We start from the raw sequence: 23,741 nt of genomic DNA on the forward strand, positions 1-23,741 counted from the left end.
TTGCTCTGCTTCACCCTGTTCTCTGACCTATCCTCAAACTGTTTCCCTGATAGGCTCCCTAGGTGCCCTGGCATTTAGAGCTAATTGTCTCTAAGGAGCTAAGGACTTAGCTTCAAGAAGAGTTTCTGAATCTTGAGAATAAACTCTGCAGGTGTCTTCATCAGTGGTATTCAGGTTAACCTGTTCACCCCCCCAGGACTCTTCTTCACTCCTAACCTGGGTCCTTTCTGCTACTGGGACATGCCCTTCTATTTGGCCTTAGTGGAGAGAGTTTGGAAAACATGGGTCTTAGAATATAATATGATAAAATGAAAACTAAAATTTTAAATTGGATTATCCTCATCTTGGATAAGCAAGGAAGAACAGATCTAAGGGTCAAAGGTCAGAAAATCCACACCTTTGTTTACTCTTTGTTCTTCTCCATTCTCAGAGCATGTGCCAAGATATTACAGCTACCTTCCTTGGCAAATATTAGATCCCAGATTTGGCCCACTCAGTTGCTGTCAGAGAATGAAAAGCCTTTTTCAGATGCAGATGTTTACAGGCACGGAGGGTAGCAAGGGGAGCACAGTAACACATTCCCCTTTCTCAGGGCCTCTGATGCTACTGCATCAGCACTGGCAGACAGAAGGGTCACTGCTTGTCTCAGAGTCAGATACCTCCCTGACTCTTCTCTCCGCAGGGCCCCTTTTCTGCTTTGCTGGTAACAGCCTAAGACTTGGGGCCATCATCACATCTCCCCAGTTACCTATCCCAGAAGACCTCACGTTTCCCTCTTATGTGCTCTGGCTTTCTGCCTAAAGTGACCCCTGGCCAGACCCAATTTCAGCTTCAATTTGGGTCTGAATGTGGTTGTTGTATTTACACTCACTTGCTTTTCTGGATGTCAGCTAATGCTCTGGAACATTTCATCTTGGCCCATGAAGGTATGTGTGAGATGCAAGGGCTTCCCCTTCCCCTTCCCAAAACTGCCATGAGACAGTTTGTGGGGTCTTCAAGGTCCCTCAGGATGGCAGGGACCTTGGTCTGCTTGACCCCAGTGAGGATGCACTCACTTGAATATGGTACAATCCTGTTGAGATGCAGCTGAATCTGACTTTTCCTTTCAAGCACAGGTTTATTTATAACTCTGCCCATGAAGCCCATGGGGACAGGATAGGGGAATATAGACTGAGGGCCCAGACAGGGGACAATATCTCCATGGCCACTTGTGTGTCACTCCCACAGGCTTTCCACTGTTTCAGTCTGGTGGGTGGGAGGGCGATCACCAGGGGCCTACCGCCTCTGCCATGACTCCTGCACTTACACATATAGGGCTCTAGACAATCTATTTCTGCTCCTTCAAGTAACTCAAACTCCAGTAAGCCACAGTGGTTAGTGCTTTTCCTCATCAGCTACTTTTCTAGACACAACGTGGGTATATAGTTAGGTCCTTGGGCTCTAGGATTTCACAGCCTTTTTACCAAGATGGGTACACAAAAATGTAGTCCCATAATTCAAAATAAGGTTGTGCACCCCTTGAGCTTTTCTTTTCCCAGCTTTTCTTTCAGTTGATGACACAGACCTTGAGGTAGGGAAGCCACTTTTCATTGCACCTGGGTCACAGATAAAGAATACATGACATAAAGCCTCTTTGCTTAGATCACATAGTTAATGAATTATAATATTGGTCTAAGAACCAGGTACTCTGACTCTTTATTCATTCACATTCAACAAATATTTATCAGGGGCCTATAATGTAATAAGAAAAATAGACTCCACACACACAAATCCCCACCCTCATGCAGTATTCTGGTTAAGGGGACAGACAATAAATGGAGTTGATATAAAAAGTGAAATAGGATGTTAGGTAGTCTTATGGAGAAAAATAAAGGGAAGAAGGGAGCAGATAAATATCAAGGGGGTAGTTGAAATTTTAAATGAAGCTCCTGCACAACATTATGTGCAGAAGGCCACACATAATGAAAACATTTCAGAAGCCTGAGGGAGTGAGAAATATATTTATGGAGATATTTGATGAAGACCATTCTAGGAAGAAGGAACAGAAAGTGCAAGTAAAGTTCCTGAGAAGGGAATGTATCTGGTAGGCCAGTGTTCCTGAGCAGAAGGAACCAGGGCAAGAATAGTAGGCAGATAGAATCGGAGAGGTAATGGGGAATTGGATAATATAGGGCCTTATAGAACTTACAGGATTTTCACTTGGACTCTGGGTTCAAGTAACTGCAACAGTGGCCATGTTTCCATCACTGTTCTGGCTTTTAGGGAAGTCTCCAATTCATGGTGAGCTTGTTCACTTGGGTCACAGATGACATTTACTCTGCAACACCCATTCCCCAAGTATCCAGATTACACACTCACTTCCTAGGAATGGAAACTTACAAGTTTCTAGGATTGTTGGACAGTGGGGCTTTTCACACGTTAGTGCATGGCAGGTGTGCTGGAGGAGAAACCTCAGTAGAAGTAGTGAGGACATCTTGACTGTCCAGTTCTTAAGACTGAAGTTCCATCTCCTTCCCATGTTTAGGACTCTGGGTACCCCATCCTTCTACTTTAGCCCAAGCCCCTCTTTCTCTTTCTCTCGTCCCTTTCTCCATGACCCATCTTACGTCATGTGTGGAAAAAAACAAGCAAAAATCCAGTCTGTAAGTCCACATCATCTGCACTTTTTTACTTATGTCCAGTGGTGACTAAGACATGGTCCCTGGTCTTGAAAAGTGGGCAGAGTCTGCTGTGGGGAGAATGGTTACAGTAGAGTCTAAAAAGGGATGTCATGAGGAAGGTGTTGTAGGAGCACCTCAAAAGGACACCAGACAGACTTGAGAAGTCATGAAAACATCTCTGAAGGAAAGTCACTTCTATTCTAAGTCAGGAGAAGGGAGAGAGTGAGGGTGCTGTAGGTGGAGGTGACAGCTTGTACAAAGACTTGAAAGTGAGATAGAGCAATCAGGGCTAAGGAAATGCAAGTTGTTTGTTGTGCCTGGATCATAGAGAGGAAGCAATGAACCTTGAGAGGTAAATGGAGCCACGCCATCCAGAGATATTATGATTTTTCTATCTGGCAGGCCTTGTTTTAGGGTCTGGAAGACAGCATAAATGAAACAAAGAGTTCTTATTCTCAAAGAACTTACCTTGTAATGGGGAAACTAGACAAGAAATAAACAGGTATGTAATATGTTGGTGAGAGGGTGAAAGTGCTAGAAATTAAAACAAGGTAGGTAAGGAAGAGAGAGTAAATCAGGCAGGAATTGAGGGAGAGGTGTTGTCATTATTATTTTTTATAATATAAAGGGCCCTGTAGTAAGGGGACACATGAGCAGAGCCTGTGTGATAAGAGACAGTAAGCCACAGGGGCATCTGGAGGAAGAACATCCCAAGTAAGGAGAACTGCAAGTGCAAAGTCTGAAGATGAAGCATGCTTGGTGAGTTTAAGGGAATATTTGGTGGCTAGTGTGGGTGTAGTAAAGTAAATAAAGGGGAGAGTAGTTGGAGATGAAGTTGAGATTATGGAAAGGAGCCAGAACACAGAAATCCTTACAAGATATTATAATGACTGTGAATGTTCCCTGGGTAAGGCAGGGGGCTTCTGGAACATGCTGTGCAGAGGAAGTGACATGATTTGTCTTGTGTATTAAAATAATCCATCTAACTATGGTGGGGATTATTTTACTTTACTGTACTTTACTGTACTTTTAATTTCTTTTACTGTACTGTAAAGCAAAAGTGGATTAAAGGAAGATCCACCAGGAGACTATAATGTTTCAAGTTCAAGATGATGATGGCTTGGATCATGGGGGTAGCAGTTGAGGTAGTAGAAAGTAGTTGTACTCCAGATAGCAACATCTGGAATACATGGAAGAAAGAGTTGTCAGCATTTGCTAAAAGGTTGGATGTGGAATGGGAGAGACAGACAGGTGTCAGAAATAACTCCAAGTGTTCTATCACAGCAACTTGAAAGGCAGAGTTTCTGAGTTATGGAAGACTGTGGTTGAGAATTTTTTTCCTTGATGTGAATATTAGGATATGGTTTTGGACATGATGAGTCTAAGATGATTGTTAGATGTTCAAGTGAAGATAGTGATGCATAGGCAATTAGATATGAGTCTGGACTGTAGATATTGATTTGGGATTTGCCAGCATATAGATGGTATTTAAAGGCATGATGCTAGAATGAGATGACCAAAAATGAGAATATAACAAAGAATAAGACAGGTCTGAGAACAAAGTCTTGAGACATTCCAACATACAAAGATCAGGAAGATAAAGACTAGCAATAATTGAGACTAAAAATATTATTGTCAAATATGCTGAGGATTTTGACATCATCCTAATTATTAAGTAGTCGGTACTGTAGTCACTTTATAAATTCCCTATAGATATGAATGACTACCTCTACTTCCTTGCCGGATCTGATACCAGCTATAGGGCCCACCATTATTGAGTGACACCAATGTATTATTGAAATATGTACTTTTAAATTTCTAGAATTATTGGATATACCCAGCTTGGAAAAAATAATTAACTTGCTGGATTAAGCCATTACATAAAAATATGCTGCAAGTTAAAACACTTCTAAGTAAATAACACAAGTTGTAATTCCTTTGCAATTCTAGTCACTTTTCAGTTTCTGCTGGGGCAGAAAGAAATTTTAGAATATGCTTAGTTTGGAAAGAACATCAGGTAGAAATACATTTGTGAGGTTTGAAGATTTTGTTTTGGGCTTTTCTTCCAAAAATTGGTTGAAATTTTCTAGAGAACAGAGTTTTGTTTTTTGTTTGTTTGACTAAATTATGTCCCCCAGTACAAGTTAATTAATTCATGTATAAATGTATATTATATTGTTTATATTATATACATAAATGTTTATATTATATATAAATATAGTCTAGATATATAAATACATATATAGTTTATATTATATACAGCAATACAGCATTAAAGTTAAGAGTGGGGGGACCCTGGAGTCAGTTTGCATGTGGATGTGAAATATGGTTTTGTCACTTACTAGCTGTTTAAGTAAGTTACTTAACATTTTTGTGCTTCAACTTTCCCATTGATAGTAAAAGTAACTACCTTATAATGTTGTTTTGAATATACAAATGTCTTAATATATGTAAAAAACAGAATTATGACTGGTCAAAGGAAATAATAAATGTTAGTTACAATTATTATTACACTTAGAAAATACTACCTATTTCTCAAAAAGGAGTCACTTTTTCATACTGTGTCTTTCTAACTGCCGTGAATGTTTAAAGTAAAAAGAGAAAGTCTACTGGCAGGATAAACAAGCATAAGCAGGATAAACTCTTTAGAACAAGCAGTGATCAGAGGAGAAATTCTAGACAGGGTGTTCATTCATTCCTCCCATTCTTATGTCTATTGTCTCCTCCTTTGTAAAATACAGAGGTCAGTCAAGCTGATTTTCTAAATATATTTCATCTTTGATTTTAAATATTTGCATACTTAGCTTCAACAAACACCAGATTTACTTTTCTATTGATAATATGACCTGACACAGACTGTCTCTAGAATTCTATGATTCTATGTGCTTTGGAGTGGAGAATTTTTATCACAGCTCTGCGTATCTGTTTGGTCTTCACACTATAGATGATGGGGTTCATGACCGGGGGGATCAGCAGGTAGGTGTTAGCAATCATAGTATGTACATAGGCTGGGGCTTGTTTCCCAAATCTGTGAACAAAGGAGAGGCTGATCAATGGAATATAGAAAATAGCAATAGCCCCAATATGGGAGATCCAGGTGCTGAAGGCTTTCTTCTTCTCTTCTGGGGATGTGATGCTGAGGGTAGTCTTAATGATCAAAACATAAGAAAGGGGGATGAGAATTGAGTCCACACCAACAGTAGAGGTCATGGCAGTCAGCCCAACTGCATTGTTGATCCTGGTGTCTGTGCATGAGAGCTTCATCACATGAGGGTGGAAGCAGTAAGAGTAGTGGAGCACGTGGCTGCGGCAGAAGGACAGTCTCATAAGAATTGCTACCATTGGTGTCAGTGTTAGTGTCCCCCTGATGACAATTGCCACTCCAATTTGAATTATTCTGGAGTCAGTTAAAATGGTGGCATACCTGATGGGATTAGAGATGGCGACAAAACGATCAAAAGCCATGGCCAACAGCACTGACAATTCCATGACAGTGAAGAGTTTAACAAAGAACATCTGTGACAAGCAGGCAGTAAAGCTGATCTCCCTGGCATTGAACCAGAATATACCCAACATGGTGACCAGAGTGTATACGGACAAGCCAAGGTCAGTGGTGGACAACATGGAGAGGAAATAATACATGGGCTCATGAAGGCTGGGCTGAGTAACAATGGCAAATAGAATCAGACTGTTTCCTCAGAGAGCTGTTACATAGAGAAAACAGAAGGGAATGGAGATCCAGGTGTGGAAGGCTTCCAGCCCAGGACCACCAGTTAGCAGGAAAATAACAGAAGAGGATGTGATATTCTGGAAGTTTGACATGCTGGATTAAAAGTACGGAATTCCAAGATGAAATTCTGGAATAACCAAAAAAACCCTACATTTAAAAAATTAATCCAATTACAAATAATTTTATTCAACCAAAAACTAACCACAGATGAATGTTTATATACTATGTAAGTATGAATGGCTCATTTAAATTGATAAAATACTTGTAAGATTTCAACTGTTGTAGTAGGTACTCTTTTTTTTTTTTTTTTTTTTTTTTTATATTTTCCCCAGCCCATGATTTTTCTCCCCTTGGGCCCTTTGCTGGTAGCTAGGTTTATACTATGTGATCTTTTCCTCCAGCCAAAGTTGACTGGACTAAGAAAAGACGCTTTACCCAAGATTGGCCAATCATATTCCATCTTCTTTGGAATGTTTTTCTGTATAGTTGGCATCAGAGAAAAATAGATTGGGGTTTTGGAGCAGCAATATTACATTGGCCATGAGAACAGAAAGCAGTGAAGCTTACAGACAATTTAGGAAGCCAGAAAATATTGAGAAAGAGATACTTATAATGCAACACATATGAAGTGATAATAAATGGCTTAGGCATCAGTGCAGTCATGAGCAGGTGCCTACAGTATCTAACCTTTCAAGTGACTCTTGCAGTACAGCATCTGGAATTGCATTTGAGAGAGATGTAGAGTTAGAACTCATACCTATCACCTACAGAGGCCTCTGCCCCCACTTGTTATAATGTGCTGCCGTGTTCAAATATATTTCTTTCTTCAGTCTGCTTGAAGACTAGCTTTTCTCCACTAGCAAAGAACAGATTTTCTCCATTTTGTTAAGACATACTTCCCAGGTGACACCTAATAGAATGTTATTGTTTTGCTTTGGAGGGGAATATAAAACTGTGTTGCAAACATTATATTTCTTTTTTCATTGAGTAGAGAATTGCAGACTGGGTAAATGGGTCTGTATGAGTTGGAAGAAGGGGTCTTGGGGGAAACAGAGATTAGTTTATTAGATTATTCCAAGGCTTTTAGAATGGCGTATGTGAAAGTGTTGAGTCTGAATGAACTTGTACTTACAAGAATGAACTTGTAGCCAATGTTAAGGTTCCTCAGGGGAACCTAAGTGTTTCCAGACCTCACAAGTTCACCCAAAGTGCGACCTCAAGAACTCCCTAAATAAATCTCTTAGTTTTAACAATGAGAAATTTTAAATTCAAATTAATGGAAAATTAGAGAAAAAAAAGTGTTAAGTTACATGAGTTGACCAAATCAGTGAAATATGACTTTAGAGTTTCCAGTTTAGAATAATGAGAGTGTCCTCAGAGAACCAATCAAATTACTGTCAAATGTATTATGAAACCTCATAATGGAAATGAGAGTTAACAAAAAAGGGAACATTTATTTAAAAGGGGAATTTTTTTGGACACTACTTCCAATGATTGTTTATTGAGTGTCATGAATTTGACAAACGTATAGAAACAAAATAGATATGGTCTTGCCCAACTGGCATGCATTTCACAATTAACTCTGAAAATTTGAAAGATTAACAAGTTCTATTAGTACTTTTCATAAATAGATTGATCTCTGAGAAACATTTTCATAGCTTTTACTTTTAAAAAGTATGTCTTTATAGTGTCCGGTCTTACATTTAGGTCTCTAATCCATTTTGACTTTATTTTTGTGTATGGTGTTAAGGAGTGTTCTAATTTCATTCATTCTTTTTTTTTATAGGAAAACATAGGAAGAACACTCTTTGACATAAATCACAGCAAGATTTTTTTTGATCCACCTCCTAGAGTAATGGAAATAAAAACAAAAATAAACAAATGGGACCTAATGAAACTTCAAAGCTTTTACAGCAAAGGAAACCATAAACAAGACGGAAAGACAACCCTCAGGATGGGAGAAAATATTTGCAAGTGAATCAACGGACAAAGGATTAATCTCCAAAATATATAAATAGCTCATGCAGCTCAATATTAAAAAAACAAACTACCCCATCCAAAAATGGGCAGAAGACCTAAATAGACATGTCTCCAAAGAAGACATACAGATGGCCAAGAAGCACATGAAAAGCTGCTCAATATCACTAATTATTAGAAAAATGCAAATCAAAACTACAATGAGGTATCACCTCACACAAGTTAGAATGGGCATCATCAGAAAATCTACAAACAACAAATGCTGGAGAGGGTGTGGAGAAAAGGGAACCCTCTTGCACTCTTGGTGGGAATGTAAATTGATACAGGCACTATGGAGAACATTATGGAGGTTCCTTAAAAAATTAAAAATAGTATTACCATATGATCCAGTGATCCCACTACTGGGCATATACCCAGAGAAAACCATAATTCAAAAAGACACATGCGGGGGACTTCCGGGTAAGATGGCGGAAGAGTAAGACGCGGAGATCACCTTCCTCCTCACGGATACACCAGAAATACAGCTACACGTGGAACAACTCCTACAGAACACCTACTGAACGCTGGCAGAAGACCCCAGACCTCCCAAAAGGCAAGAAACTCCCCACATACCTGGGTAGGGCAAAGCGGAGAGATTCCCGCACAGAGGATCGGTGCCGAGCGGCACTCACCAGCCCGAGAGGCTTGTCTGCTCGCCCGCCGGGGCGGGCGGCGCTGGAAGCTGAGGCTCGGGCTTCGGTCAGAGCGCAGGGAGGGGACTGGGGCTGGCGGCGAGAACTCAGCCTGAAGGGGGCTAATGTGCCACAGCTAGCCGGGAGGGAGTCCGGGAAAACTCTGGAGCTGCCGAAGAGGCAAGAGACTTGTTCTTCCCTCTTGGTTTCCTGCTGCGCGAGGAGAGGGGATTAAGAGCGCTGCTTAAAGGGGCTCCACAGACGGGCGCGAGTCGCGACTGAAAGCGCGGAGCCCAGTGACGGGCGTGGGACGCTGGGGCTGCTGCTGCTGCCGCCAAGAAGCCCGTGTGCGAGCGCAGGTCACTGTCCACACCGCCCTTCCGGGAGCCTGAGCAGCCCGCCACTGCCGGGGTCCCGGGATCCAGGGGCGGCTTCCCTGGGAGAACGCACGGCGCGCCTCGGGCTGGTGCAACGTCACGCCGACCTCTGCCGCTGCAGGCTCGCCCCGCACTCCGTGCCCCTCCCTCCCGCCCGGCCTGAGTGAGCCAGAGTTCCCGAAGAGGCTGCTCCTTTAACCCTTTCCTGTCTGAGCGAAGAACAGACGCCCTCCGGCGACCTACACGCAGAGGCGGGGCCAAATCCAAAGCTGAGACCCGGGAGCTGTGAGAACAAAGAAGAGAAAGGGAAACCTCTCCCAGCAGCCTCAGAAGCAGCGGATTAAAGCTCCACAATCAACTTGATGTACCCTGCATCTGTGGAATACATGAATAGACAACAAATCATCCCAAATTGAGGAGCCAGGAGTCAGTACTGTGCCTCTGAGGTGGGAGAGCCAACTTCAGGACACTGGTCCACAAGAGACCTCCCAGCTCCACATAATATCAAACGGCGAAAATCTTCCAGAGATCTCCATCTCAACACCAGCACCCAGCTTCACTCAACGACCAGCAAGCTACAGTGCTGGACACCCTATGCCAAACAACTAGCAAGACAGGAACACAACGCCACCCATTAGCAGAGAGGTGGCCTAAAATCATAAAAAGTCTGCAGACACCCCAAAACACACCACCAGACGTGGACCTGCCCACCAGAAAGACAAGATCCAGCCTCATCCACCAGAACACAGGCACTAGTCCCCTCGACCAGGAAACCTACACAACCCACTAAACCAACCTTAGCCACTGGGGACAGACACCAAAAACAACAGGAACTACGAACCTGCAGCCGGCAAAAAGGAGACCCCAAACACAGTAACATAAGCAAAATGAGAAGACAGAAAAACACACAGCAGGAGAAGGAGCAAGATAAAAACCCACCAGACCTAACAAATGAAGAGGTAATAGGCAGTCTATCTGAAAAAGAATTCAGAATAATGATAGTAAAGATGATCCAAAATCTTGGAAATAGAATAGACAAAATGCAAGAAACAGTTAACAAGGACCTAGTAGAACTAAAGATGAATCAAGCATCGATTAAAAACACAATAAATGAAATGAAAAATACTCTAGATGGGATCAATAGCAGAATAACTGAGGCAGAAGAACGGATAAGTGAGGTGGAAGATAAAATAGTGGAAATAACTAATGCAGAGCAAAATAAAGAGAAAAGAATGAAAAGAAGAGAGGACAATATCAGAGACCTCTGGGACAACATTAAACGCACCAACATTCGAATTATAGGGGTTCCAGAAGAAGAAGAGAAAAAGAAAGGGACTGAGAAAATATTTGAAGAGATTATAGTTGAAAACTTCCCTAATATGGGAAAGGAAATAGTTAATCAAGTCCAAGAAGCACAGAGAGTCCCATACAGAATAAATCCAAGGAGAAATACGCCAAGACACATATTAATCAAACTGTCAAAAATTAAACACAAAGAAATCATATTAAAAGCAGCAAGGCAAAAACAACAAATAACACACAAGGGAATCCCCATCAGGATAACAGCTGATCTCTCAGCAGAAACTCTACAAGCCAGAAGGGAGTGGCAGGACATAATTAAAGTGATGAAGGAGAGAAACCTGCAACCAAGATTACTCTACCCAGCAAGGATCTCATTCAGATTTGATGGAGAAATTAAAACGTTTACAGACAAGCAAAAGCTGAGAGAGTTCAGCACCACCAAACCAGCTTTACAACAAATGCTAAAGGAACTTCTCTAGGCAAGAAACACAACAGAAGGAAAAGACCTACAATAACGAACCCAAAACAATTAAGAAAATGGGAATAGGAACATACATATCGATAATTACCTTAAATGTAAATGGACTAAACGCTCCCACCAAAAGACACAGATTGGCTGAATGGATACAAAAACAAGACCCATATATATGCTGTCTACAAGAGACCCACTTCAGACCTAGAGACACATACAGACTGAAAGTAAGGGGATGGAAAAAGATATTCCATGCAAATGGAAACCAAAAGAAAGCTGGAGTAGCAATTCTCATATCAGACAAAATAGACTTTAAAATAAAGACTACTAGAAGAGACAAAGAAGGACACTACATAATGATCAAGGGATCGATCCAAGAAGAAGATATAACAATTGTAAATATTTATGCACCCAACATAGGAGCACCTCAATACATAAGGCAAACACTAACAGCCATAAAAGGAGAAATCGACAGTAACACAATCATAGTAGGGGACTTTAACACCCCACTTTCACCAATGGACAGATCATCCAAAATGAAAATAAATAAGGAAACACAAGCTTTAAATGATACATTAAACAAGATGGACTTAATTGATATTTATAGGACATTCCATCCAAAAACAACAGAATACACATTTTTCTCAAGTGCTCATGGAACATTCTCCAGGATAGATCATATCTTGGGTCACAAATCAAGCCTTGGTAAATTTAAGAAAATTGAAATTGTATCAAGTATCTTTTCCGACCACAATGCTATGAGACTAGATATCAATTACAGGAAAAGAGCTATAAAAAATACAAACACATGGAGGCTAAACAATACATTACTTAATAACGAAGTGATCACTGAAGAAATCAAAGAGGAAATAAAAAAATACCTAGAAACAAATGACAATGGAGACACGACGACCCAAAACCTATGGGATGCAGCAAAAGCAGTTCTAAGAGGGAAGTTTATAGCAATACAATCCCACCTTAAGAAACAGGAAATATCTCGACTAAACAACCTAACCTTGCACCTAAAGCAATTAGAGAAAGAAGAACAAAAACATCCCAAAGTTAGCAGAAGGAAAGAAATCATAAAAATCAGATCAGAAATAAATGAAAAAGAAATGAAGGAAACAATAGCAAAGATCAATAAAACTAAAAGCTGGTTCTTTGAGAAGATAAACAAAATTGATAAACCATTAGCCAGACTCATCAAGAAAAAAAGGGAGAAGACTCAAATCAATAGAATTAGAAATGAAAAAGGAGAAGTAACAACTGACACTGCAGAAATACAAAAGATCGTGAGAGATTACTATAAGCAACTCTATGCCAATAAAATGGACAACCTGGAAGAAATGGACAAATTCTTAGAAATGCACAACCTGCCAAGACTGAATCAGGAAGAAATAGAACATATGAACAGACCAATCACAAGCACTGAAATTGAAACTGTGATAAAAAATCTTCCAACAAACAAAAGCCCAGGACCAGATGGCTTCACAGGCGAATTCTATCAAGCATTTAGAGAAGAGCTAACGCCTATCCTTCTCAAACTCTTCCAAAATATAGCAGAGGGAGGAACACTCCCAAACTCATTCTACGAGGCCACCATCACCTTGATACCAAAACCAGACAAGGATGTCACAAAGAAAGAAAACTACAGGCCAATATCACTGATGAACATAGATGCAAAAATCCTCAACAAAATACTAGCAAACAGAATCCAACAGCACATTAAAAGGATCATACACCATGATCAAGTGGGGTTTATCCCAGGAATGCAAGGATTCTTCAATATACGCAAATCAATCAACGTGATACACCATATTAACAAATTGAAGGAGAAAAACCATATGATCATCTCAATAGATGCAGAGAAAGCTTTCGACAAAATTCAACACCCATTCATGATAAAAACCCTGCAGAAAGTAGGCATAGAGGGAACTTTCCTCAACATAATAAAGGCCATATATGACAAACCCACAGCCAGCATCGTCCTCAATGGTGAAAAACTGAAACCATTTCCACTAAGATCAGGAACAAGACAAGGTTGCCCACTCTCACCACTCTTATTCAACATAGTTTTGGAAGTTTTAGCCACAGCAATCAGAGAAGAAAAGCAAATAAAAGGAATCCAAATTGGAAAAGAAGAAGTAAAGCTGTCACTGTTTGCAGATGACATGATACTATACATAGAGAATCCTAAAGATGCTACCAGAAAACTACTAGAGCTAATCAATGAATTTGGTAAAGTTGCAGGATACAAAATTAATGCACAGAAATCTCTGGCATTCCTATATACTAATGATGAAAAATCTGAAAGTGAAATCAAGGAAACACTCCCATTTACCATTGCAACAAAAAGAATAAAATATCTAGGAATAAACCTACCTAAGGAGACAAAAGACCTGTATGCAGAAAATTATAAGACACTGATGAAAGAAATTAAAGATGATACAAATAGATGGAGAGATGTACCATGTTCTTGGATTGGAAGAATCAACATTGTGAAAATGACTCTACTACCCAAAGCAATCTACAGATTCAATGCAATCCCTATCAAAATACCACTGGCATTTTTCACAGAACTAGAACAAAAAATTTCACAATTTGTATGGAAACACAAAAGACCCCGAATAGCCAAAGCAATCTTGAGAACGAAAAATGGAGCTGGAGGAATCAGGCTCCCTGACTTCAGACTATACTACAAAGCTGCAGTAATCAAGACAGTATGGTACTGGCACAGAAACAGAAAGATAGATCAATGGAACAGGATAGAAAGCCCAGAGATAAACCCACGGACATATGGTCACCTTATCTTTGATAAAGGAGGCAGGAATGTACAGTGGAGAAAGGACAGTCTCTTCAATAAGTGGTGTTGGGAAAACTGGACAGGGACATGTAAAAGTATGAGATTAGATCACTCCCTAACACCATACACAAAAATAAGCTCAAAATGGATTAAAGACCTAAATGTAAGGCCAGACACTATCAAACTCTTAGAGGACAACATAGGCAGAACACTCTATGACATAAATCACAGCAAGATCCTTTTTGACCCACCTCCTAGAGAAATGGAAATAAAGACAAAAATAAACACATGGGACCTAATGAAACTTAAAAGCTTTTGCACAGCAAAGGAAACCATAAACAAGACCAAAAGACAACCCTCAGAATGGGAGAAAATATTTGCAAATGAAGCAACTGACAAAGGATTAATCTCCAAAATTTATAAGCAGCTCATGCAGCTCAATAACAAAAAAACAAACAACCCAATCCAAAAATGGGCAGAAGACCTAAATAGACATTTCTCCACAGAAGATATACAGACTGCCAACAAACACATGAAAGGATGCTCAACATCTTTACTAATTAGAGAAATGCAAATCAAAACTACAATGAGATATCATCTCACACCAGTCAGAATGGCCATCATCAAAAAATCTAGAAACAATAAATGCTGGAGAGGGTGTGGAAAAAAGGGAACACTCTTGCACTGTTGGTGGGAATGTGAATTGGTACAGCCACTATGGAGAACGGTATGGAGGTTCCTTAAAAAACTACAAATAGAACTACCATATGACCCTGCAATCCCACTACTGGGCATATACCCTGAGAAAACCATAATTCAAAAAGAGACATGTACCAAAATGTTCATAGCAGCCCTATTTACAATAGCCCGGAGATGGAAACAACCTAAGTGTCCATCATCGGATGAATGGGTAAAGAAGATGTGGCACATACATACAATGGAATATTACTCAGCCATAAAAAGAAATGAAATTGAACTATTTGTAATGAGGTGGATGGACCTAGAGTCTGTCATACAGAGTGAAGTAAGTCAGAAAGAGAAAGACAAATACTGTATGCTGACACATATATATGGAATTTAAGAAAAAAAAAAGGTCATGAAGAACATAGGGGTAAGACAGGAATAAAGACACAGACCTACTAGAGAATGGACTTGAGGATATGGGGAGGGGGAAGGGTAAGCTGTGACAAAGTGAAAGAGCGGCATGGACATATATACACTACCAAACGTAAGGTAGATAGCTAGTGGGAAGCAGCCGCATAGCACAGGGAGATCAGCTCGGTGCTTTGTGACCGCCTGGAGGGGTGGGATAGGGAGGGTGGGAGGGAGACGCAAAAGGGAGGGGATATGGGAACATATGTATACATATAACTGATTAAATTTGTGATAAAGCAAAAAATAAAAATAAAAAAAAATAAAAAAAATAAAAAAAAAATAAAAAAAAAAAGAAAAAAAAAAAAAAAAAAAAGACACATGCACCCCAATGTTCATTGCAGCACTATTTACAATAGCCAGGTCGTGGAAGCAACCTAAATGCCCATTGACAGACGAATGGATAAAGAAGATGTGGTCCATATATACAATGGAATATTACTCAGCCATAAAAAGGAACGAAATTGGGTCATTTTTAGAGATGTGGATGGATCTAGAGACTGTCATACAGAGTGAAGCAAGTCAGAAAGAGAAAAACAAATATTGTATATTAACACATGTATGTGGAACCTAGAAAAATGGTACAGATGAACCGGTTTGCAGGGCAGAAATTGAAACACAGATGTAGAGAACAAACGTATGGACACCAAGGGGGGAAAGCAGCAGGGGGGGTGGGGATGGTGGTGTGATCAATTGGGCGATTGGGATTGACATGGATACACTGATGTGTATAAAATGGATGACTAATAAGAACCTGCTGTATAAAAAAATAAATTCAAAAATTAAAAAAAGTATGTCTTGATCAGAAAGATAAACTAAAAACCTATAAAATGAATGATACTTATAATAATTTAAAAGAATGGGTTCACCTCTCATTTTCCACAAGCCTTTGACCTGTTTATTTATTATTAATTCACAGAACCTGGGATTCAGTTTTTTCAAGTTAACTACTTCCTGGGGTTACTGGGAAGCAGAGTAATCATGAAAAAGGGATCACTTCAATTCTGTGTACAAAAGGTTTGGGGTATTTGGAGAAGGCTTTCCAAGAAAATCAGTGCTTGAAAGATTTCTATTTTTGTGTATGTCAAGATGAAGTATTCCAAGGCTTTTAGAGTGGCATATGTGAAAATGTTGAGCCAGAATGAACTTGTAATATCTCTTCCTCTGCTCTTGCCTTACACTCTCAGAGACATTTTCTGAGCACCTACTCTGTGCACAGTGCTGTGTTAGAAGCTAAGATATAATACAAACAAAACCCCTCTTAAAGAGTTTATAATCAAGTAAGGGAGAATGAATGTTGCTGTTTATAAATAATTCCAATATCCAGTGTATTATGATGAATAATAAAAATGATTATGAGAGTGCAGAAGGCCTCTGTCAGTTAATTCTGCCTATCACAGCGATTTTCACGGTGATATGCAATGATTGAGTTGTACTTTTTGTCATTGAGTTCTAGGAAATTTTATAAGAGATCAGTTTAAAAAAATAAATTGCTATCTGAACAATTTCTCTTTCACCCTAACATCTTCATGGTTCCCCTTACATTATTTCAATAATTCAATTTATTCACTGCTCATTTTCATTCTTCTTATCATTTTTTCCCTTCCCTTTCACAGTGCAGGTTGAACTGATCTGTGCGGAGCCTGGCAGAAGAGAACTCCCTTGAATTCCTTCTTTTTCATTGGTCTACAACCATAAATCCCTGCACCCTCTCATCATCCATGCTGGGCTCAGACACAGAGGTTTCCTTATTCCTTTCATAGCCAATCACCCCACCTAAGCACTTGATCATCCGTCGTAAACACTTCATTCATTCCAACATCAAACTGGGAGCTCAGTGTGTATTTGTGTCAGCACTAAGGGTACAAAGCAAGTAAAATAACAGTGGTTTGGTGCCTGATGAAACCAGAGAGGTTGTCAGGACCTCATCTTTATAAGGCTGAAAACCTTATATTTATTCTTTTTTTTTTTTTTGCCGTACGCGGGCCTCTCACTGTTGTGAGCTCTCCCGTTGCGGAGCACAGGCTCTGGACACGCAGGCTCAGCAGCCATGGCTCACGGGCCTAGCTGCTCCATGGCATGTGGGATCTTTCCGGACCGGGGCACGAACCCACGTCCCCTGCATCGGCAGGCGGACTCTCAACCACTGCGCCACCAGGGAAGCCCTGAAAACCTTATCTTTAATGAGTCCAGGGACTCCTCTGAAAATAAAAAATTACCAATTTTGAACACCTACTACATGCCAGGCACTATATTCGGCAAGGTGTGTATCAGAGGAATCAGAGACGAAGAAATGTCGCTAGTTGTAGAGTGCGCAAGGGTAAGGTGCTTTAGATAAGACAGAAATTAGTGTGGAGTGACAGAATCTGAGTCCGTGTATGCATGAATGTGTTTGGCTGTGTGTCAAGAGGAATCAGTTCCAAGAAATCTTAACAGAGTAGATGAATTTTAACTGTGTGAAGTTTTGATGGGTGGGTGTGAATTCACAAGGATGGAAAGCAGGAAAGAGGTATTCTTGACATACATAACAAGGGAGCAGAAGCTGAATGTAATAATGACACAATACAGTTTGTTGGCTGACTACAAGAGAATCAATATGCTGAGCCTTAAATGTGAAGCTGGGTGCTGTGGGAAATGAAGCAAGAGAAGGCTAGTGGGGAGAAGGACATTGAAATCTTGAATTCCATGGAAAGGATAAGGGACTTGGATTTTAGTTTCAGAGCATCAAAAGCCAGGCATTTCCAAATATTTTATGAATAAGTAAATAAATCATTCTTCATCTCTTCTAATTTAACACCAACAAAATTCCTTTCCTTTGTTAGCATCTTATTTAGTACCATTGACTCCTTTTCTGCAGTCTACAATACTCGAGTGTTACCCCAATCTATTAATGAAAGCTTCCCACACATTTATATCAATGTTGTCAACACATTCAGTGCAACCAAGGCATATTGAACATCTTTCATAATTGGCCACTGTGCTTTGCTAGTGAGAGAAATAAGACATAAACCCTGTTTCTCTCTCAAGTTCCTGCCATATCTTTTATAATAACAAAATTGTTCTTTGAAAGACAGTCTGCTTTTGTTTATTATTTCTTCACCTTCAGTAACAATCTGGATTCTTTCCCTAATGACTCAGAAATTTCTCCAACTGATGTCACCAATGACTTTCTAAATACCAAGTGCAAAGGTTTATTTTCACATTTGTTTTCCTCTCCTTTATCTCAAATTGTCTCAGTGTTGACTACTTCCACTTTGAAACTTTCTCCTTTATTAGCTTCGATGGTAGTGATTCTGTGAGATTCCCCCCCCCCCCCCATTTATCAAATGATATCTTGGTTCTCTGTCTTGTAATTTTGCTGTTCTTTAGGAGTCTGTTTTTCTTCCAAGGAGTTCCTTTTCTTTCTTGCTCTCCATATATTCTCCTTGGGATATAGTAGTTATTCCCATGGCTTTAAATAGCACTTATATCCAGATGACTTGCAAACCTTAAATCTAATTATGGCCTCTCCTGAGTTCTGTATTTCAAAAGTTAATAGAATCTTTGAAGCTGTGGCAAGATTTCTAGGCTTAAACTTGAAGACAGTAATGAATCATGGAACTAGAGTGAGGAGATCAAATTGATGATTTAGAAAAAGAACTGGCAGAAGTTTGGAGGACAAATCAAAGCTCACTGCTTAGTGCCTGTGAATAAAATGTGAATAAACTATCTTATCTATACCTGAGGGGTATCTCTACTCATACATCCTCAGACACCTCAACCTCAGTAAGAGCCACAAAGACCTCACTCCCTGTCCCATTCCAAACCTGGCTCTCTCTCAATGCTTCATTTATCAGTAAATGACATCAAATTCTAGCAAATCATCGGCTTAGAATTGTCTCCCTCATGCACACACACCACACACTCTTCTCCCTCTCTCTCTCATCCTCAACATACAAATCGTCATTAAATTTGTATTGATTCTACTTCGGAAATGTCAAAAACTGGAGCCTCAGCAGGTCTATATATGAAGGCTAAGTAATACCAGTCTGGTTGGTAGTGGGACCTTGAAGCTGTATTTCATTGCAATTGTCTTAAATTGAGAACACAGAACTGTTCATATCAACAAATAAAGGAGGACTAATGGATATTATTAGGAGGAAACACAAAAGTTCCTCCAAGTTACTCTTTTTTGCAGTCATCACAATCGAATCTGTTCAATCCCTGCACATCATCCCCATTCATCCTCTCCAATCGCTGCACAACCTTCATTTTCTCTTGTGAGAAATAAGCTATAGTCTCTCCACTAATTTTCCTGTCCACTTAGATCAGAATGATGCTCTTCTTTCATTGCACTGCCATGAGCTGTAGCTTGTGGCTATGTCTTTAACTGCTGAATTAGACCATATGGCATTATCAGTATTGTCCAAGTCATTGCCAATGGCATGGCTATTGTGTGACTGATCTGGGTTTAGATCCTTGCTCAAATACCAACTAGTTTTGAGATCTTGTATGGCAGCAATAACAAAAAATATTATAACAACAGTTACCATTTAGTAACTTGTTCTGTGAATGTTACTTTGCCAAGAACCCTATAAACATTTTATCTTTTCATTCTTACTACAACACCATGTGGCAAGTATTATTAAATCACTTTTCTGTTAAAGAAACTGAGTTCAGAGAAGTTATGAAACACATACAGGATCAATACAACTAGTGAATAGTAGAGCTGGGATTCTAGACCTATTTCTTTTTAATTCCAATGCTCATGCTCCTATTTCTTTTTAATTCCAATGCTCATGCACTGAAACCTACAAGTAATGTAAACTTTCTTTGATTCAGTTTCCTTATCTATGAGATAAAATGGGCACTGTGTCTAGTACAGTACCTAGCATGCAGTAGATGTTCAAATTGGTATTTTTCCATTTTTAATAAGAATCACTGGGCTTATAAATGAGGTTTTCAGCCCCTGAAGACCTCTTTGGATTTCTTGAGCACCAAACCACTGACCAGGATAAATATATTAGCAACTGATTAAGTCATTTGACTAATGAGCAACAGGGTATCCCACCCACACCTGGCAGAACAAAATGCCCCTTCTCTATAGATTCCCCAAGAATAAATAATTCTACAAATTCTACCATCTGCCTCAGCCCATCATCCCATTATCTAATCTAGTTCTGCACAGGGTGAGGAAACTCTTCTCTGTGGGTAAGAAAGTTTGGCTTGTCTAGAGTTGAGCTTTTTCATTGAACAAAACAATTTTACTTACAGGACCTGTGCAGCAATTTTTCTGTCCCTCTCAGGCTGACCCAGAATGCTGAGGAGGCTTTCAATCCAGGGGAGGGCCAAGCTTATGCGGAGACTTCTTGCCTGCCTGGTTGGAGACAGTCACAGATCTGAGAGGCCAATTACTGGCAGTGGTGTCATTCACTGTGTCTCCAGGGTACAGAAGTTCCCAGAGGACTTATTTTGCCTCATACAGTATTTTTGTATCTTCCATTATGCAATTGCTTTCTGTGGCTGTGTGCTTTATAAGCTGATGTAATTTTTTGTCCTGAGCCCTTCTATTGAAGGATTTTTTATAAGAACAGTTTGGAGATAGAAGACACACACCATAAATTCCCCCATTTAAAGTGTACTATTATTTTTTTTTAGATTCCATATATATGTGTTAGCATATGGTATTTATTTTTCTCTTTCTCACTTACTTCACTCTGTATGACAGTCTCTAGGTCCACCCACCTCACTACAAATAACTCAATTTCGTTTCTTTTTATGTCTGAGTAATATTCCATTGTATATATGTGCTTGAGGGCATGGGGCAGGGGAAGGGTAAGCTGGGATGAAGTGAGAGAGTGGCATGGACATATATACACTACCAAATGTAAAATAGATAGCTAGTGGGAGAGAGAGTTGAGGAAGATGGCAGAAGAGTAAGACGCGGAGATCACCTTCCTCCCCACAGATACACCAGAAATTCATCTACCCGTGGAACAACTCCTACAGAACACCTACTGAACGCTTGCAGAAGACCTCAGACCTCCCAAAAGGCAAGAAACTCCCCACGTACCTGGGTAGGGCAAAAGAAAAAAGAATAAACAGAGACAAAAGAATAGGCACAGGACCTGCACCAGTGGGAAGGAGCTGTGAAGGAGGAAAGGTTTCCACACACTAGGAAGCCCCTTCGCGGGCGGTGACTGCAGGTGGCGGAGGGGGAAAGCTTCGGAGTAGCAGAGGAGAGTGCAGCAACAGGGGTGCGGAGGGCAAAGCGGAGAGATTCCCGCACAGAGGATCGGTGCCGACCAGCACTCACCAGCCCAAGAGGCTTGTCTGCTCGCCCGCCGGGGCGGGCGGGGCTGGGAGCTGAGGCTCGGGCTTCGGTCGGAGCGCAGGGAGAGGACTGGCGGCATGAACACAGCCTGAAGGGGTTAGTGCACCACGGCTGGCCGGGAGGGAGTCCGGGGGAAAAAGTATGGACCTGCCAAAGAGGCAAGAGACTTTTTCTTCCCTCTTTGTTTCCTGGTGCGCAAGGAGAGGGGATTAAGAGCGCTGCTTAAAGGAGCTCCAGAGACGGGCGGGAGCCGCAGCTAAAGGCGCGGACCCCAGAGACGGGCGAGGGACGCTGGGGCTACTGCTGCCGCCGCCAAGAGGCCTGTGTGCGAGCGCAGGTCACTGTCCACGCCCCCTTTCCAGGGAGACTGTGCAGGCCACCACTACCGGGGTCCTGGGATCCAGGGACGGCTTCCCCGGGAGAGCACACGGCGCACCTCGGGCTGGTGCAACGTCACGCCGGCCTCTGCCACCGCAGGCTCACCCCGCACTCCGTACCCCTCCCTCCATCCGGCCTGAGTGAGCCAGAGCCCCCGAATCAGTGGCTGCTCCTTTAACCCCTTCCTGTCTGAGCGAAGAACAGACGCCCTCCGGCGATCTACACGCAGAGGCGGGGCCAAATCCAAAGCTGAGACCCGGGAGCTGTGAGAGTAAAGAAGAGAAAGGGAAATCTCTCCCAGCAGCCTCAGAAGCAGGGGATTAAAGCTCCACAATCAACTTGATGTACCCTGCATCTGTGGAATACCTGAATAGACAACGAATCATCCCAAATTGAGGAGGTGGACTTTGAGAACAAGGTTTATGATTTTTTTCCCCTTTTCCTCCTTTTGTGAGTGTGTTTGTGTATGCTTCTGTGTGAGATTTTGTCTGTACAGCTTTGCTCCCACCATTTGTCCTAGGGTTCTATCGGTCCGTTTTTTTTCTTAATAATTATTTTTTATTTTAATAACTTTATTTTATTTTATCTTATTTTATTTTACTTTATCTTCTTTCTTTCTTTCTTTCTTTCCTTCCTTCTCTCCTTTAGACAACTAATCATCCCAAATTGAGGAGGTGGACTTTGAGAGAAAGATTTATGATTTTTTCCCCTTTTCCTCTTTTTGTGAATGTGAATGTGTATGCTTCTGTGTGAGATTTTGTCCGTATAGCTTTGCTTCCACCATTTGTCCCAGGGTTCTATCCATCTGTTTTTTTTTTAATTAAAATTTTTTTCTTAATAATTATTTTTTATTTTAATAACTTTATTATATTTTATCATACTTTATTCAATTTTACTTTATCTTCTCTTTCTTTTTTCCTACCTTCCCTCCTTCCTCCCTCGCTCCCACCCTCCCCCCTTTCTTTCTTTCTTTCCTACTATCTATCTTTCTTTCTTTCATTCTAATTCTACTAATTCTTTCTTTCTACTTTTTCTCCCTTTTATTCTGAGCCATGTGGATGAAAGGCTCTTGGTGCTGCAGCCAGGAGTCAGTGCTGTGCATCTGAGGTGGGAGAGCCAACTTCAGGACACTGGTCCACAAGAGACCTCCGAGCTCCACATAATATCAAATGATGAAAATCCCCCGAGATCTCCATGTCAACACCAGCACCCAGCTTCACTCAACGACCAGCAAGCTACATTGCTGGACACCCTATGCCAAACAACTAGCAAGACAGGAACACAACCCCACCCATTAGCAGAGAGGCTGATTAAAATCATAATAAGTCCACAGACACCCCAAAACTCACCACTAGACGTGGACCTGCCCTCCAGAAAGACAAGATACAGCCTCATCCACCAGAACACAGGCACTAGTCCCCTCCACCAGGAAGCCTACACAACCCACTGAACCAAACTTAGCCACTGGGAAGAGACACCAAAAACAACGGGAACTACAAACCTGCAGCCTGCAAAAAGGAGACCCAAACACAGTAAGATAAGCAAAATGAGAAGACAGAAAAACACACAGCAGGTGAAGGAGCAAGATAAAAACCCACCAGAGCTAACAAATGAAGAGGAAATATGCAGTCTACCTGAAAAAGAATTCAGAATAATGATAGTAAAGATGATCCAAAATCTTGGAAACAGAATAGACAACATGCAAGAAACATTTAACAAGGACCTAGAAGAACTAAAGATGAATCAAGCAACGATGAGCCACACAATAAATGAAATTAAAAATACTCTAGATGGGATCAAGAGCAGAATAACTGAGGCAGAAAAACGGATAAGTGACGTGGAAGATAAAATAGTGGAAATAACTACTGCAGAGCAGAATAAAGAAAAAAGAATGAAAGGAACTGAG

At 40.7% G+C, this 23,741-nt stretch overlaps 1 protein-coding gene across 1 annotated transcript; it reads right to left on the bottom strand.

Annotated features, from left to right (window-relative positions):
* Nucleotides 1-5,522: 5,522 nt before the first annotated feature.
* LOC307055587 (olfactory receptor OR51C1-like) lies at nt 5,523-6,482 on the bottom strand (the record flags this gene model as incomplete). Its single annotated transcript, XM_079707805.1, is given in 2 exon segments — nt 5,523-6,356; nt 6,360-6,482. Coding segments are annotated over 2 exon segments (957 nt in total).
* Between the last annotated feature and the right edge of the window lie 17,259 nt (nt 6,483-23,741).

This window comes from Hyperoodon ampullatus (genome assembly GCF_949752795.1).
Source record: "Hyperoodon ampullatus genome assembly, chromosome: 7".
Taxonomy (NCBI): domain Eukaryota; kingdom Metazoa; phylum Chordata; class Mammalia; order Artiodactyla; family Ziphiidae; genus Hyperoodon; species Hyperoodon ampullatus.